Raw genomic sequence first — 17,717 nt, forward strand, 5'->3', positions numbered from 1 at the left:
GCTCAACTCGGAATGAGACAATTAAGAGCCCACAGCAGCTGGATGCTACTGAGGTGGAGGATGATGCTGATGGGCAAGATGGTGCGGAACTTGGCGCTCCTCCTCCTGCCCCCCAAATTTGACCGTGACACTGTGACTTAGTCCAAATTTGGCAGGAAGGCAAAAGCCCACAAAATTCCATTCACCAATCAGGGAAAGACCGGAAGGAGGCAAACTTTGGTGCTCAAGAGGGCTTACAACAGACCGCTGGGCTAGGTCGTTTGTAGGTGAGGGGTTATGTTGTTGTTTAATAGACTTATAATATAATGATTAATAATAATGATGGTGATAATAATATAATCATTTGATCATAAAAACTGAAGAATTTTTTATTTACCAATATTAGGAAATAGGTGGGCCAAAATAGGCTATTTGGATGTCAAGTAAATTCAAAATTAATATGAACATTTTTGGTATGATTCTCCTGTTCTTTGATTAGTGTTTTCAGAATTTTGCCTGAACCGTGAAGCCAAACGTTTTTCACGAATTTGTCGTTCCTATGACAACCATTGTAATCAACATTGTTGCTGATGGAGGTTTTTCTTTTAAAATACAAAAAGCAAGCAACGTCGCCTGTACATGCTATTTGGCACATTAACTCGAGAACAGAAAGTTACTTTACGACGTAAAAAAAACAAAAAACAGACGGGGTCGTCTTCATCCGGGTTCTTTGTCGTTGTTACGACGACCAACTCAAACAGCACCCCGGACAGCGATAAAGTTGCCATTGTCATGTCTGCTAATCCGGAGCCCGACCACGACGTTTCCAACGAAATCCTGCTCGAGTTTAGGGGATCCTCCCCGGAGGACGTGACCCACGCCCGGAAGCTCTGGAGCTCCCTGTGCATGCCGACGCCGCTCGAGTCTCGCCTGGTGGCGGCGGGCATCCCGCAAAGGTTGCCCCTGTCTCGGCCGGAGCGAACCGGTCACCCGGAGCCACGCCGCGCAGATCCGCCCAACCAGGACGCCGCGCAGCAACGGGAGGATGAGCGGCAGCGCTACATGGCCATGGCGGCCCAGAGGAAGGAGACGCTTGCTCTACTCCGGCGCCAGAGAGAGCAGAGGATCCAGAAGGAGCTGCTCTCTGCGGCCTTTAAACCCAAAGCGCCCCGCGAAAAGGCGCCCAAAGACACGACGAACGACTTGAACATGGAAGAGGAGATGGTTAGGCAACTGGATTGAACCGCGAACCTTGAACGCAGTCTACAAGAAAAACACAGCAATGAGATACTGAACGCACCACCAACACAATTTAATTAGAAGAACTCGAGGCCCTGTGTGCACCAGAATACATACCTAGACGCCCTGAATGCACCACTTATCCCTATAGTCAATAATACCTGCAAGTCGTTGACCCACCATACAACAACCAATGAGTTGAGTTGAAGTCTGAATGAAATGTTTAACACACACACACACAAAAAGACCCACGCTAACCTTTCTGGCTGTCTGCAAAGACTGAATTTGAGAAGGAACATTTGTACTTGATTTATGGCATTAATAAACATTTTCTTAATAAACCCATGACGTCGGTATTTGAATGCATCACAATTTTGTGTAAATGTGATTTCTTGCTTGTTCAAAGTAGTTTTAAAACTTCAATATTGTATTCATAGTCATTAGTAGATTCCACTTGTAGTCCATTTTCGAGGAGTGCATGTGTTGCTGGCATGAGCCTGGCTGCACGACTTTTCACTTGTTGCCATAATAGGATAAGACACGAGTGACTTGACTGTTGATTCGAGCTCATCGGGCTTCCCGAGTGATTTAACGTTTTCAAGCCGTGTCTTATCCGCCACCCAAAGTTGGCCTGAGGAAAGTTTTGAAGCAAAGCATTTGAGCCGTTTTCCAAGGGCTGGCTAATTCTACAGATGAGGAGACACTCAAGTGGGCGGGAAAAAAAGTCCAAATAAGCCCCGAATTCCTCCAACACGCTTTTGTGACGTTACGTATAAACGGCCAGTTGGCTTATACAGAATGCTGTGGTTTCTTTAGTTTCCATTTCAGAATGTTGAACCTTTAAAAACTGTTTGAGAGAAGTAAGAAAAAATGCTGCTGGGTTTACCAAAATGAAGCTAACTGATATAGATTTCATGCTAAGGTAATTTTAAAATAAGTTTCATCTGTGCATGATGTATTATGTTAGCCTCAGTGATAACTCGTTTTCCCATGTTTTTGTTGTGTTAAAGGCACCGTCTCCAAATGTGCGTCTTGAAGTTGACTCAGCAACCTTCCAGCAAAGGCGGGAAGACGACAATGTCGGGACAGAGGTGAGATGTTTTTTTCAAGTTAGTGTTTCAAGCCTGGTGTAAGTTTTTAAATGTAGATTTGATTGCGAGTATGAATGGAGCCGCCAAAGATTGTGTAATGTTGCAAGTTGACCACACGAGGGCAGCATTTTCATTTCAAATAGCGCCACCAACGCCATTGAATACAATATCCACAGTTCATAAAGTTTATAACTTCTTCTGCCTGCCCTCTGGGGAAAATGTATGCTAAGAAGAAATCCTTCTGATAATCTCGTCATGAACCTCTTCTATTTATTTTAATTAAGTGCTGAGTTTATATTATCTGCAAGTATTGATCATTAATTGATGAAGTCATGCTCATATGAGGGTAATTAATACAATTGAATGAAGGGAATATTTTATAATGATGCAACATGGCAGTAATAATCCCAAACTCCCTAAATTATAGAGCATTATGAATATTCGGACAGTTTTAATGTGATGGAAGAATCTTGCTCTGAATTTTCCCAAAGCTCAGTTTAATATTTTGTAATTAGGATTCGAGTGCATCTCTAGAATTTGAAATACAAATTATTGTTTCAATTTAGAGTTAGAAGGCAAGGTTGGGTTCCTACTTCCTCCACTCGTATGAATGAATTGGTCTTGAATGTCATAACGGAAAAAAAGAAATCATTGAGCGCTAGTAAAGACTGTCGCCACAAATTAAGGTGACACAAGACGGCAAAAATAAGCAGCTGCAGTAAAAGCAACACACTGAGCAGTTTTACAGCACACTGGTGATGACCGCCTTGTAAAAAGCGGCTTTCCAAGAACAAGTGTCGTGGCGCACACAGACGATTTAGACGTGACCTTTGCTCTAGCGAAATGTCCAAGTCTCGCCAAGTTGTCGCCATTTTGTTGTTGTTTTAACCCTTTTGGGAAAATTAGCCCAGAAATGTCCACTTCAAACCAAAATGGCCGTCTTCCTTCCTATTTAAAGAACTATTCCAAAATGGCTGACTTCCTTTCATTTTGAGTCGTACGTTTTTGACACTTTTTTGCGTGTCATTTCCCATCCACCCAATTTAGTGTGGAGCTGTTGGGAATCTTTCTTTTTCTCAACTTTTCAGGGGGCGCTAGAGACCAGAATAAAAGACTTGTCGACCCAATTTCACGCGGACCGGTGAAACTGCTGTCGGGGGCTCGGGTTCTGTTCACTCTTCCGTTTGTTGCACTTTTTATCAGAGTCGTAAAGCGCTTGCCTCCGCTTGCATCATGGCAACGAGAGCGCTGGGATGGCGCTGAGAGCCCCGCAGCGTAAAGCAGAACAAAAAAAAAAAGACCAAAAAGTTGAATCTACTCAAAGTTTGCTTTGGAGATGAGAAGTGAGCTGAATGACTCGAGACCTCCACACACACACACACGCACACACGCACACACACGCACACACACACACACACCAAAGTGAGTGACAGAATTCTTATGGATTTTCATTTAAAGAGCAATAAAGAGTTCACTTTGGCAGACGAGTTATGTATTGCAGACGACTGACATGCGCAGAGTTTCAAATATGGCTTTCAAGACAGCGTTAGCGATTCGCTGAACAAATAACGGTTGGAAGATCTGGTTTGCATTTTAAAGCAGAAATCAAGTTTCAGGTGTCAATTTACAGTTTTAAGCAGGACTGGGGTGCCAAATTCAGGTTTCAAAAATGGCCTAAATTTCATCTGCTTGTCACAAAATTTACCATATCAAAGATACATGTAAGTTATGTTCGATAAATTCAAAATTCTTTTGAGGTATTGATGATAAACTAAGAAGGGGGAGGAAAAGTCACATGGAGGATTTCACAGTTATCTTGGGATTATTAAATCCTCCCGAAATGTCAGAGGCAATTTAATCCAGGCTGTTTACAATCTGCCAGCTTTACGTAACACACTCAAGTTCACACACGCACGCACACACAGTGTTCACTTTTTGTGCTTGGTGCTGCTCATTTGCATTCATTTGTCTCGTTGTTGTTTTCGCTTGATTTTTACAAGTCTGAGGGGAAATTGAATTATGCTTTTAGTGGCACTTTCCGCTCGTTTTTTACGACAGAAGCCGTAAACGTTTCCTCTGCACCACGCGCGGGTTTTGTGGTCAGGTGTCAAGCTACGTTTTTCTGCGGCTTAAAAAAACTACAACAAAAAAAGAAGTGCCCAGAAGAATAAACGTAGAAACCTCAAAACTCATCTAAGCGAATGTTAATTGACGAGAGATTGTTGATTTTGGTTTGCTTTTATCTACACAACGTGTTAAAATGCGCTCAGGGAAAAAAATGAAACAAAGTCCATAATCTTCAGGATCTCAAACAGTGTATTGATGGTTGCAGTATATACACGTATATTATGCTATGTCATATTTTGTATCAACAATGTACAATTCAAGTCTGTCAAGTCATTGCTATTGCCGTTTGTCTAGTCAAATCTTTTTTTACTCAAGGCAGCTACACATTCATATTGTAGTATCAGAACCGGGTCCAGGTTCTGCCTCTCCTTCAGCACTGCTCCTCCCCCAGCGAGTCCGTGTTCTCGCCCAAATCAATGGAGGCGGTCCTCATCTTGGTCCGACCCGCCGTCTGATCCGGTGGGGGACCGGAGATACCCCCGGGGATGCCCCCGGGGCCCGGGTAGACGTCCAGGGTGCCCGAGATGGACTGCAGGGAGCGCTCTCGGAAGTAGTGGAAGGCCTCCTGATCCAGGAAGTTCTGCTCCTCGCGGAGACCCTGCTCGAAGAGTTTGCGCTTGTGGCGGAATTCGATGACTGTCTTGGTGTAGGAGTTGAGCGTGGTGACCGAGGCAGCCATGCAGCATGTGAAGGAGCCCCACGCCATGCTAATGGAAGAACACAAAGTTAGCTAGTAAGTTCTAGAACAGGGGTGGGCAAACTTTTTGACTTGCGGGCCGAACTGGGTTCTAAATTTGGACCGGAGGGCCGAACCAGGAGCAGATGGATGTAGTGTTTGTGTGAAGTAATATAAACGACCTGTAAAGGTCATTGCATAAAAGGTTTTGGCCTTTAATAGGTAGTAAAGCATGGATATTCCAAAAACGTTTTTTGAAAACAAATACATTTATTAACAGCATTAAAAACAAAAATCACTAAAAAACTGCTATCAGTGATTCTCATAAAATACGACACTGTTATTATGAATAACAGTCTCCATCACTTCAGTGCCTGCAGGTCAGACTAATGAAAGATGTTTATCTTATGAGATCACATCAAACGGCAAACATTCTGACCAAATATATCATCTTGAAGAATCGGTGAAAGCATACATCCAAATAAAGTAATCAAAACGGCAACACGGTGAGGGGTATCTGAAAATCATGGCAGAGTTTTAACTCACAAACATCTGGTAACAGGTAAGGAAACAGGAAACACTTCCTTAAAGTAAGCCTTAAGGTTAAGATTAGTCGCAAACAGGTGGTGCATCAATGTCCTTGAGCATCCTGCATTGTTGGAAATGAGAATGATCGCTAGTTTCAATCCCTGCTATGTGTACAAATCATATCCAAAATGCCTCCCCTTCATTTTCGGTGGGAACAGTGTTGTTGGTCTCCCTTTTTTGCTAGTGCGTCATAGAGTAAAATTTGTTGTGGCAATTCTTAGGAGAGATCCGAGGTGTTGGTCCGTTTACCACGATCTGTGACGGGTTGATGTTGACGTTCATGTGGCTGAACGTCACGTCGCGTACGTTGACCCAAATTGGTCACTCTTTTTTAAACACTCGGCACTCAGTGTCCACCTTGCTTTTCCTTGGGCGACTCATTCTAATAGAAGGATTCCAGGGGAAGGTTTGTGGGTGGCTTTAGCGTAAAACTGTATCTGAAAGCTCATCATGCTGTCGTCACAGCCCACGCTCGAAATTCGGCACTGATACAAATAGAGGGCGAGTGTGCCATGTCCGTACAACTGAGTACGTACACGCACTGAGTGTGCACCGAGCTTTCTGACACGGCTTCCGGTAGTAAATGCGCAGGCGAGTGCTTCCTTATCTACTGGGGAAACGCAGTCATTGCAGGCAAAATGACCCAAAAAAATGTTTAATACAATTTATTCAGGGTTGGCGGGCCGGATTAAACGGTCCCGTGGGCCGGATGTGGCCCGCGGGCCGTAGTTTGCCCATACTTGTTCTAGAAGCTTCCACTCACAAGCTACTCAGGTGCTCTATAAGTTTGTTTTCTGGAATGATTTCCACTTGCACCCAGTAGACCCAGTGGCCTAATGGACAAGGCATCAGCCTCCGGAGCTGGCGATTGTGGGTTCGAGTCCCGCCTGGGTTGTGTGTTCACCTTCATCATTACTTTAACTCACCAGAAAGACCATCCATAATCCCAACTGTGAGGCCTCCAGTCTTCAGGACCTAGACTGACAGTGATCTGGAACACTTGTGTGTACATCATGTGGGCCACCATTCCAAGAAGACCTGACACACACACACAGGTGAAGACTTACACTTGGAAAACTCTGAAGCATCATCTTTGGTCAACGGTACTGCTAAACAAATTTCTCACGTTTTTATAGCAGCAGAATTAGTCAAGTAAATGTCAGGTAGCAAAGGCACACGCCGATAACGAGGCACACCGAGCGTGAAGAAAAATATCCGGCATCACCGAGCAGCTCGGCTCAGCTGTCGTCAATCAGCGCGGCTATAACTATGCTAATTAGTCATCATATGGCGCCCATTGATCCATGCGAGCCGCCCGTCGGGGCCGCCGGATCAATTGCACGTGTGGACCCAATCATCAGTCAACATCTTAACACTCCAACAAACGCCACCACGTGCCACGTGTGTGTGTCTGTGTGTGTTTGTGCATCTGTGTGTGTGTGGTAAATAACAAGTGTGTGAGATTTACAGCAGCCCATAAAGAGAGTATCATTCCTCTCCGACCTTGACGACGCAGCCGCTCGGCTTTCTAGGAAACGTGCGTCACATTATGATGCGCGGGCGCCGGTGGCATTCTGTGACGTCACCTCAGCGTAAGAGACCCATTAGTGGCTCGCTAATTACATTTATTGATGGCGTCTCTGTTATGCTTTGCGAGATATTCGGATACCGATTTGTTCAGCCATGGCGACCGACCGAGCAAGAGATGATTCCTCGGTGCAACGTGAAACTCAGACTCAAGGGAAGACATGGTGATGCAAAGAAGAGGAAGGACTTGGAATGCAACATGGTGTCTTGGCGACGCCAGCGTCTCGTGTAAGGTTGTACAAACACGCGCACGTGCACGCGCTGTTGTGTAAGAGCTTTAAGACAGCTCCAATCCCTGCCGCACCAACGCCTAGGATAACCTCTGATAACCTCTTGCTTACTTGGTTAGCAAGCGTCATCATGTCATGGAGTGAACGTGAAACTTTTGGAGCTCACCGGACAGCACGGTGAAGACGGCGGCAAAGGCGTTGAGCTTGAGTCCGTCGATGACGTTGCTGGAGTGGAAAAGCTCCAAGCACATGAGGCTGAAGCCCACCACCAGCAGCAGGATGTACAGAACCTCTGACACCACCGACAGCCACAGCACGCCTGAATCGACACACGCACAACTCGTCGCGCGCACGGCAAAAGGAGTGCGGGAAAAGAAACTCATGCAAAAAAAGGATACATCTCAAAACTTTTGAGTTGAGAGGAAATCTCCCTGTCACACTCTTGGTCTTTTTTTCCCTCCCCCTCCCTCCTCCATGCACGACAAGTCTCAAACTGTGCCATCAAGACACTCAAGACGCAATTTCACAAGATTATCTGCTCCCATCAAGATCAGGCCAACTCGCAATCCCGCCTGCTCCCTTTTGCCGTTGACGCTCAAACTTTGTGTGCAAGTGTGAGAAAGACAAATATGAATCCATTTAGATTCAGACAGAAGAACATGCGCAGCAGGTAGCAGATGCTGTTAACCCCCAAGCCAACCCCCCTCCTCCCCCTCCCATGACAGCATTCGGGACTTGTGACCAATCTTCATTGATCTCTCGCCACCACCGGGAGGATTACGGCACGACAGCTGCTCAAAGCGCAACGACTCCATTGATTTCCTCCAAGTCGAATGTGACACACGTCAAAAAAGTGACCGTGCTAGCTGAGGTCAAAGTTGAAGCGGTCACATGCGTGGGGATGCTGCGCTGTAAAACAGACAGCGTAAAGAGCACATCTGTGTCTGTACGATGTCCCTCCGTATGGCCTCCGACTCTCCATCCATTTTCTGCTTTGTGATTTCCCGGAGCAGGCGAGGCGGCGTAATGGGCGTCATTACTCACCTCTTTCCGAGGCGGGGGCCAGGTCAATGAAGCTGCGGCACTTCTCACCTGCGATGCACAAAAAAGACACATCGCCAAGGCGGATCAAGGCAAAGAAGGACGAGGTGAGAGCGGCTGCTGGGAGAATCGAAGCATGTATGATAGAAGTACCCCGACGTGTTTGTGTTTTCCCAGCTTTTCATCACCTCAAGGTTAACATGAGACAGAAAAAAAAAAAAAAAACAGGTGAGCTGGATGTTGTCGCCGCTATACAAATGAAAGGCGGCTGATTAGTAATGTGAATCTAAAATGTAATCAAGCTTCATCCGCAAGTTGATGCGCTCGCGCCGCTAACGGGCCTAAAAGAGAAATATTAAAACGCCATTGTCGTGCTCAGCGACTTGGCTAATTGCCGGAATGCTATTCAGCCATCAGTGTGAAAATCAAGCATTTGACCTTTCACCTATAGGAGGTCAGTTTATTTACCCCCCCCCCCCCCCCCCCCCCAAATTGAATAACTAAACTAATCATTGGCATCATCAGTGTGTCAAAGAGCAAACGTGATATGTGTTGAACGCCGTGCGACTAATTGGAGAAGAGCGTCGTTAGAAAGAAATATTAGTCGGCCGATCGATGCTCACATCCTAACTGAACTCGTGGGGCTCGTTGGCGAAGCTCCCCGGGGCCGTCTTGGCCTGATTCAAAGTATGTGCTGATGCATGTGATTTAGCAAAACGACAACGTTTATCATTGGTAAAAGAGTTTCAGGTTAAATGTTTTTTTCAGCCTGTGACATTTTTCTTCTTAATCGTGCAGTGAATCATTGGTGAGACCATGGCAGCGCACGGAGGAGGTGGCAAGGCATGAAGTGGACACGTTGGTGGACATCCAATCATCCAACCTAGTGAGTGACTCTCAACTTTGATCGTTTGCACTTTACTGAATGTGAGCTGCAGGCGCCCCAAATGGACATTAAAAAAAAAACAACCACATGCTTTTTATAGCGGATGACAAAATGTCAATTTTAATGCTTTCAAATAAAGAAAAAAAGGAAAGTTGATTGGATGTAAGCGGAAATGTTTCTTAAGTCAGCACTTCTGAGGCGAGTTATAGCCGAGGGCTCGCGCAGATGCTCCGTTACGACTGACAAAAGCACAACAGTTGAATTTCAATGAAAAGGGTGGCCAGGCGAAATGCAGCACAGTTATTGCAGCAGAGGCGCCGTTGAGTCACTTAACAATGATCTTCCTGTCGAAAGGAGTGTGGTGAATACGAGATATAACTTTTTTTAGCCGCACCTCCCAGGCTCATTGAACGCATCAGAGTCGTGATAAGTTTAAGTGAGCTGACGTCACACGCTAAAGTTTGTAATTGCTGAGAACGCGCACGCGCAAACTTTCGCGACTCTCACGCGCTGCCCCGCACCTACCTACCTGCCTCGTGGATGTTCTCCTCGCACGAGTACCAGATTCCGGTGTGGAAGCGTCTGAAGAGGAAGCGGTCGTCGCCGGTCTCCCAGCTGTAATGCACCTTGCTCTGGTCCGTCTCGTTGACACCGTAGTCGATGCAATTGTGGCGCCGCTGCGCGCTGCAGTTGGGCTTGGGTACCCGCTGTGTGCCCTCGCACCAGTACGTGGTGATGAAGGCCGTGGTGGAGAACAGCAGCGCCACCAGGTTCAGGCCCACCGACAGAAGAGCGCGACACTTGCGCGTCGTCTTCATGGTCGCGGCCGCGTCGGCTGAGGGCGCGTCAGGCGGCGGGGAGTGCAGGCGGCATGGCGCACGGGGCAGGGAACCGCGCGTTCCTTCGCTTATTGACGCCACCTGTCTTCTTTAGGCCCCCAGTGTCCGCTCCGCGCAGGTGAAGACTGAGGAGTGAAGACAGGACTTGTTTCATCCATGCACGTCTCCGCTGCTTGTGAGCGGACTTTTTAGCGCGCCTCAGTCACGCGCACTGGCGTCTCTCTCTCTCCCCCCCCCCCCCCCACCCCCCTCCCTCCCTCTCTCACCCTGTCTCTCTGCAAAAGCTGTTGCTCGATCATCAGCTCGTGGAGGTGGGCTGGTGGGAGTGGAAGTCACAGGTGATGAGGCCTTGACACCCCCTCCCAAATGAAAATCCATTAGCTGAAATTTTACTGCTCCCCCCATGGCCCATCCAAGGCCTCTTGCCTGCGTGCGCGTGCATGTGAGTTCAGTTTCAAATGGTTTTGTCCAATAGACCATCATTATAACCACGAAGCAACTCGGGGACTACTGCTTTGGCAGAATATTATCTTGTTTTGGACCAAAGGAGGATGGCTATTTATTTGCTTTTGTATGTTTATTTTGGGAATCTCAGTTACATTTGACATAATTTAGATGGGTAATGATTCGCAAAATTAGCTGGAAAATAAATCAAGTCTAAATAATACATCAATTTTATTTTAAAAAAATGTTGCAATTATTTTTGTTTCCAATTTCGCCCTCCACCTGCAATACAACCACAGACCACTAGAGGGCCGCGGACCACCGCTTGACATACAGACATATAATTCTAAACAGATGCTAAATGATATTAACTACTGGCATGTCAAATAACAAAACATTCTGCAAAATTACATTTGGTAGACACATCTCCCAAGAGCACAAAAAAATAAGTCAGATGCAAGAAGTCTCCTGTATGCCATCCCTCCCAAAATGCTCAAAGCGCATCTTAAAGTGATACATTGTGCCATTCCGAGTATGTTGAAATATTAATTAAAGCGCCTAATGAGCAGCCAATGGTGGATAATTAGGTTAATAAAGTAATTTAGTTTGTTAGTGGATTGTATTGGTGTGTACTTTATTTCAGTGACATTTGGTCAATAGCTTCACATTGAACCACTGAGTGGACCCACACACGAGCACACGCACACGCAAACATATTTAGTTTTTGCACACAGTATACGTGTCCCAATATTTTTGCCCAAAACGTCCATGTTTTCACCATGTTTCCTTTCAAAAGGGTGTCTTATGCAAACTAAATGAATGTTTGCGTTTTCCCGGCATTTTGGTCATCTCTTGAGGACGGGATTTTTGTATGTGTAGAAAAGAAGGCGGGAATGTTGCCACGCTTTTGGCGTCCTTGAGAAGGTCAAGCATGTCCTCCTCTTCCTCTTCTCTTCCTCCACTCACCTTGTTTCAAATTAGTCCGCCCAAGGCCAGCGGGGGCAGAATTCATCAAATTAGGACAGCGATGCGCTCTCGATCAATGACACACACACACACACACCTAAACAAACACACAGACACACGAGTTGCTTGATGAAGTGTTGACAGAATCCAAAAGACGACATTGATGAGCTCCCCACGGACGAGACTTGACTGACTCTCCGTTCTAACTTCCGTTTAGCTGCTTCCTGTTCGCACTGTCACAACTTTATCTGTATCTGAATCGGGGCCGGCTCTACACAGGGGCAAGAGGGGGCAACGCCCCCTCAAACAGATGTCCTGCCCCCTCGAATCAAACTTTTAGAAGTGAAAAATCCGCTGATAGAAACATACGTTAATCAGCCTTCTTCTCTCATGTCGGTGCAGTGTGTGTCCTCACACAGCCTGCTGTCAGGAATCCCCGTCCCTCCGTAAACATCCAATAACTGTGAGTGTGCAAATGAGGCAAGACGCAGCCAGAGAGTGTCAACGAAGTAGGAGTTGGAAGAAGCAGTAAAAACTCCACCAAACTCGTTGTAATGACCCGTGATATAACTAATGATTAACAACAACTCAAATAATACTTAATATAACATTCATATTATATGTTACCCCCCCCCCCCCCCCCCCCCCTGAGAGATTGCCACCTTATTGTGGTCAGGGGGTTTGCGTGCCTCAGTGACCCTAAGAGCTATACCAGCAGAAGCTTTAATCTTCAGGTGGGACACCCAAGCTAGACAGGTCTTAGTGTAGAGGCCACTTTCTAGGTTGAGATCTGGACACACAGCTAACAACTGCCGTGAAGAAAACACTAACAGTGTTAAAAATGTGTAAAGAAAAATTATGCCCCCTTCACATTTCTGACTGCCCCCTCTTATGTGCATTTCTAGAACCGGCCCTGATCTGAATCCAATTTGAAACGCTGTGTGAATCGGGTTGTGATTCTAAGACTGATTCGAATCGTCCAAATCATCCCACGTGTGCTGCATTCAAACGGCTAAACGGACAGTTCCCCAAAGATGTCAGGCTTCCGTCCCCCAACAACCCGAGCTCTCATCGTCTTTCGGGACAGCAAGCATATTTTTATTTTAGATTCTTGCTGACTGTGATATACGGGCTGAAGGCCGTCCCCTCGTGTGTCAACCTTTTTTTTTTCCAGAGTGTTGGCTGGCCACGCGTCTGATGCAAGCGTGCTGACTCGTTCCAGAGGCAGAAAATGAAACCGGGAGAAATGATGCAACCACCTCGACGTGGCAAAAATATATATCGTCAATGACAGCATGCTGAGGTCACCTTCCGACCGCACGCTGCCGCTCCCTTCATGGATCGGCGGGTAAAACAGCAAAATCGTGCGGCGGCGCTAAAATGGCCGAAGGACAAGATGACGGGACGTCAACGTGAAGTCGAGACAAACAATAAGGTGGCTCATTAGTGTGGCGCCGGCGGTGTTCCCTGTCCCGCTGACATTTAACAGACGCGTTCGCAGACGCCTCGGCAATGGCGACGAGGGCTCGCGAGCCGTCTGTCAACAGGAAGGACAAACTGATGGAGCTCAAGATGTCAAGGATAAAAAGGTCCTCAGAGATCCGGAAAGTTCCGCTAGGAAACGCAACAAAATGTCATCAGCTTTTGAAACGTAAACTCAGGTTTGAATCACCTGACCCTGTCTTGAAACCAAACTTTGAAACGAACCCTCACTCCAAATTGAAACCCACCTCTGGTGCTTAGCTCCTAGATAATGTGTGAGTATGTCACCATTCCTTCGGCCGAGGTGTTTCATTAAAGTGGCGCTTAGCTGAAAGCGTGACGCGGGTCCAAGACCCCTGACGGGTCACATTTGATCTCCAATGTGGCAAAAAGGACGTATGGCTGCGTAATGGATTTTTTTTTTTTTTTAGCACCTGCGTCCATTTCTAAGGAAAACCAGGCCACGGCTGACAGAAGCGGCGTCTATTCCTACATCAAGAAGAAAGACGGCGAGGATATTTGGTGAGCAGGGGTGGGGCGTGAAGGCATGAAATTCATTATTGATCCCGCGACCCCGTTGACACTGAAATGTGTGAGATGTGAGCGGTCGGCGCCGCCGCTGCAGGCCCATGAATCACGGGAGGCCATTTGCCTTGACTCGCACACCTGACATGCTCCTCTGTTCATGTGAACGATTCTCAGACTGGCTCAGCCCAACTCACACACAAGTCCAGATTTCCAAAGTATAAATATTGGTCTTGTTTGGAACTTGGTCTCAAGTCCTAATCGTCTTCAAGTTTGAGGACATGAGACAAAGTCCAGATCAGTGCACCAAGTTTCGTTTATCTCTACTTTTTGAATTCTTTCAAGGTCCAAATATTTTCATCCAAGCTATTTTTGGTTTTGAGCTGTGACCCACTTGGTGTGACATCAGAGTCATGGGAGGGGGGGACATGAGTAATCCTATTGACACTCAGAACGCACAGTTTGTAAGCTGCATTTGCTCTCAATCTCACTCCGTGCAGGAGATGAGCAGCGAGGGTCCGCACAGGACTTGTAGACCCGGTCCGACTAAACGTTGACGTCTGCGTCAATCATCTCAAATCGATCGTGTTTGTAATGAAGCAACGTTGCCGTGTCTGTGCTGCAAAAATTTATTGGTTAACTGCATGTGTGCGTGTGTTTGTGCGTGCGTGATGTGGCAGGGAACAAAACCCAAAGGGGAAGCAAGCCCATCCAAACCATCTGACTTGGATGCCGTTCAACGTGTTGGGCTGAACTCCAGCGGCAAAACCAAGTCCCTCAAAGTGTGCCGACCCAAATGTTTCCAGAGAGCAACAAAGCCACCTGGTAACTCGATAGCTTTAGCGTCTTAGCAGATATTTGTAGCAGGAACAAATGAACTTTTTAACACTTTGGGAAAAAATGCAAAAAAGCAGATAAAGCATAAATACATGGTCACAGTCATCCTTAGGAGGTGGTGGCCGCGGGGGTGGTCTTCTTCTTCATCACCCGCCTGCCTGTCTGCCTGGGCACGGGGGCTGAAGAGGCCTGGGTCTGGGTCTGGGTCTGAGCCTGGCGGCTTCCCCTGCTGGCCTTCACCTCATCCATAAAGGTCTCCATGGCGGTGAACTTTTCCGTTAGCTCGCCCAGGTGAGCTTTGAGGGCATTGAACTCCTTGTAGAGATCACCCAGAGCCTCCGACAGAGGTTGGATCCTGGACGGAGGTGAGACACGTCAAACTGGCATTTTGCGAGCAAACAACTTTGGTGCTCGTTCTGCTTGACTCAAAGGAGTGACAATGTTGTCATGTTAGCTTCTCGCGCTAGCTGCTTCCAAACAGGATTGACCTCAATGGAACACTTTGTTTTGAAAGACAACCCAAATGAATGTTGAGCTTTATGTGAGGGAAAGAAGAAATGAAGCTGGAGTAGCAATTTGGCTGAATAAATTCTCACGCTAGCTGCTAACTATCCTTCCAAACAGGATTGACCGCAATGGAACATTTTGTTTTGAAAGACAACCCAAATGAATGTTGAGCTTTATGTGAGGGAAAGAAGAGTAGCAATTTGGCTGAATAAAAGCATGAAAGGAGGAAACAGCAACATGTAATTTTAACTACTGGACTGCCTTCCAAACCAAACTGCGGCAGGAAGCAGGAAATGCCTTCCTTTTGTTTATTTCATAACCTCGTATTTTCAATTTTCAAGTTGCATGCATTCCTGCGTGGACTTTTTGGCTGGTAGGCAGTGTTTCGCTTTATTGGATGGGCTCTTGGACATTGATACCGTTGGGTCGGGTTGCGGTGGTACCTGGCGTAGTCGGGCAGCAGGGACTGGTGGTCGTTTTGCAGGAGTCCCTTCATCTGGTTGACAATGTCGAAACGCCAGTTGTCCAGGATCTCAGTCAGGTTGGCCACGCCCCTCATGCTGACCCTGTCGGCTGGGACCGGACCAATGAGAAATGGTCACAACTGGAAACTACACATTAGCATCAGTACAGAGACGTCCAACCGAGACTGTTTATTTGGTTCTGAAATGTCGCTGCTCAGATTCCCTTCTGCATTTGCACACATTTGGTGTTCTCGTCAATGTTTGTCGTCACCTCTACCTTTGCCCCCATCATCCCTCTGATGTGAAGTAAACAGAAGAGAGGCAAATCTGTGTGCTCACAGCCATCCCTGTAGTTCCACTCATCCGCGTTGGTCGTCTGCGTTTGCGCGTTGGCCGTCTGCGTGCGTCGCCTCTGCGCCGTTACGGTTGCCGCGGCGACGACCAGCAACACCAGAACCGCCAAGCTCGCTTTTTGGGCCATCGTCTACACCGCAACCTGCACAAACACTCTGTAAGGACGCCCTCTGCTGGATGCAGCGACGTCACACGCTTGAGAAGAGACGATTAATTGATCTAGTGATTGATTGATTGATTGATTGATTGATTGATTGATTGATTGATTGATTGATTGATTGATTGATTGATTGATTGATTGTCACCTTTTAACATCCAAATCCCAACTGCTGTCGGTCAGGTCCAGTTGGCCTGGAATCTGCGTAAGAGCCACACTTCTGTTTAAGACATTAGTACTAATGACACCATTTTTTTTAGACATTTCAGTAATCTTGAGTTTTAGAACGAGCATTAAAAGATGCTAACTGTTTGAGTTGACAATATATTAAAAGCAAAAGCTATTTTTTAGTTGCGCAAGTGCCAGCATGCAAGCACACAATGTTTCCATACAAAGATCGAGTTAAATGTCTGCTGCTAAATAAAGCCTCATTAATCAAATCACTACTAACTCATTTATGTGTGCGCGCGCACTTACCTGCTGCACAAGCGTCTCACCTAACCTGAGGACCGTCGGTTTGTCGTCGTCTTCTTGACACGTCTGACAATGACACCAGGCAGTGCTCAGCAAAAGAAAGCAAGAACACACCCTTCTGCAGACTTAATGTCAAAAACACACACAAGCACACACGCATACTGCGGTCACGTTCTGGCCACTATTTTTGAGGCCCACACTGTGGGTTGGCTTAGTCTGGAGGCTCCAGCACCCCTGGCTTGCTTTTTTATGTTTGTTCATCTTGGATGTAGTTGTGTTAACGGGTGTTAAGCAGACTTTGAAGGGTGCTAAACTTGTTGGTCTAAAACAGGGGTGTCCAAACTTTTTGCAAGGAGGGCCAGATTTAGTAACGTGAACGTGTGCCAATATTTTTTTCCGCTTCTCTTCCTTGGTGCTAATGGGACGTCGAACGCTTCGATTGATTTCATTTGTGTGGCGGGCTCTATCTAGTGTTGAAACTGAGAAGTGCAACAGAGTTGAGGTCAAGCTTCTTGTCTTGTGCGGGTTATATTCAATTATGTTTTCAGAATTTGCTGCGGGCCAATAAAAGCTGGACCGCGGGCCAACCGTAGTTTGGACACCCATTATTATTTTAGACTCTAAAATAATAATAATAATAATAATAATAATAATAATAATAATAATAATAATAATAATAATAATAATAATAATCGGTCGCGCACTGGGTAGCACGTCCGCCTCACAGTTAGGAGGATGCGGGTTCGATTCCACCTCCGGCCTTCCCCGTGTGGAGTTTGCATGTTCTCCCCGGGCCCGCGTGGGTTTTCTCCGGGCACTCCGGTTTCCTCCCACATCCTTAAAACATGCTTGGTAGGCCGATTGAGCACTCCAAATTGTCCCTAAGTGTGAGTGCGTGTGCGTATGGTTGTTTGTCTCTGTGTGCCCTGCGATTGGCTGGCAACCGGTTCAGGGTGACCCCCGCCTACTGCCCGATGACGGCTGGGATAGGCTCCAGCACTCCCACGACCCCCGTGGGGACTAAGCGGTTCAGAAAATGGATGGATGGATGGATGGATGGATGGATGGATGGATGGATGGATGGATGGATGGATGGATGGATGGATGGATGGATGGACAACCTATTTGAAGAGATCTCTGGAAATATTGAAGAACAGATGATTAAAACAGCAGTTTCGGCATTCAGCAAATTGATTGGCAGTCGTACAAGTCCGTCAAAACGCT

The 17,717-nt window shown here is 46.6% G+C and overlaps 3 protein-coding genes and 1 non-coding gene across 8 annotated transcripts; 2 read left to right on the forward strand and 2 right to left on the reverse strand.

Annotated features, from left to right (window-relative positions):
- Positions 1–771: 771 nt before the first annotated feature.
- Positions 772–1,221, forward strand: hoatz (HOATZ cilia and flagella associated protein). The gene has a single exon (XM_061303891.1). The coding sequence runs from the start codon at positions 772–774 to the stop codon at positions 1,219–1,221; it is 450 nt and encodes a 149-aa protein (XP_061159875.1).
- A 3,432-nt stretch (positions 1,222–4,653) lies between these two features.
- Positions 4,654–10,481, reverse strand: gsg1l (gsg1-like). Its single transcript, XM_061303706.1, has 5 exons — positions 9,974–10,481; positions 8,562–8,609; positions 7,684–7,836; positions 6,627–6,738; positions 4,654–5,143 (listed from the first exon to the last, which is right to left on the reverse strand). The coding sequence occupies exons 1-5, from the start codon at positions 10,260–10,262 to the stop codon at positions 4,807–4,809; spliced, it is 939 nt and encodes a 312-aa protein (XP_061159690.1). The 5' UTR covers positions 10,263–10,481; the 3' UTR covers positions 4,654–4,806.
- trnar-ccg (transfer RNA arginine (anticodon CCG)) lies at positions 6,523–6,595 on the forward strand. Its single transcript has one exon. It is a non-coding gene; the product is annotated as a tRNA-Arg (tRNA).
- Positions 10,482–14,315: 3,834 nt separating the features above from the next.
- On the reverse strand, positions 14,316–16,654 carry si:ch211-76l23.4 (uncharacterized). 5 transcript variants are annotated; one of them, XM_061303392.1, is made up of 5 exons: positions 16,497–16,623; positions 16,168–16,220; positions 15,848–16,032; positions 15,488–15,617; positions 14,316–14,892 (listed from the first exon to the last, which is right to left on the reverse strand). In XM_061303392.1, exons 3-5 carry the CDS (start codon positions 15,987–15,989, stop codon positions 14,646–14,648), a joined length of 519 nt encoding a protein of 172 aa, XP_061159376.1. In that variant the 5' UTR covers positions 15,990–16,032; positions 16,168–16,220; positions 16,497–16,623; the 3' UTR covers positions 14,316–14,645. The 5 variants fall into 5 exon arrangements, with proteins under 5 accessions (XP_061159376.1, XP_061159375.1, XP_061159374.1 ...); XM_061303391.1 differs by having other exon boundaries at positions 15,848–16,035; XM_061303390.1 differs by having other exon boundaries at positions 15,848–16,057.
- Between the last annotated feature and the right edge of the window lie 1,063 nt (positions 16,655–17,717).

The sequence above is a fragment of the Syngnathus typhle genome, linkage group LG17, assembly GCF_033458585.1.
Source record: "Syngnathus typhle isolate RoL2023-S1 ecotype Sweden linkage group LG17, RoL_Styp_1.0, whole genome shotgun sequence".
In the NCBI taxonomy this organism is placed as follows: Eukaryota; Metazoa; Chordata; class Actinopteri; order Syngnathiformes; family Syngnathidae; genus Syngnathus; species Syngnathus typhle.

Excerpts from the sequence above, each read along its gene's own strand:
- hoatz (XM_061303891.1), top strand. The coding sequence starts at position 772 with ATGTCTGCTAATCCGGAGCCCGACCACGACGTTTCCAACGAAATCCTG.
- gsg1l (XM_061303706.1), bottom strand. The coding sequence starts at position 10,262 with ATGAAGACGACGCGCAAGTGTCGCGCTCTTCTGTCGGTGGGCCTGAAC. Across the intron at positions 6,739-7,683 it reads CGTCTTCACCGTGCTGTCCG|GTCTTCTTGGAATGGTGGCC; the intron begins GTGAGCTCCAAA and ends TGTGTGTGTCAG. Across the intron at positions 5,144-6,626 it reads GATTATGGATGGTCTTTCTG|CATGGCGTGGGGCTCCTTCA; the intron begins GTGAGTTAAAGT and ends TTCTTCCATTAG.
- si:ch211-76l23.4 (XM_061303388.1), bottom strand. The coding sequence starts at position 15,989 with ATGGCCCAAAAAGCGAGCTTGGCGGTTCTGGTGTTGCTGGTCGTCGCC. Across the intron at positions 15,618-15,847 it reads GTGGAACTACAGGGATGGCT|CCGACAGGGTCAGCATGAGG; the intron begins GTGAGCACACAG and ends GTCCGGTCCCAG. Across the intron at positions 14,893-15,487 it reads CTGCTGCCCGACTACGCCAG|GATCCAACCTCTGTCGGAGG; the intron begins GTACCACCGCAA and ends ACCTCCGTCCAG.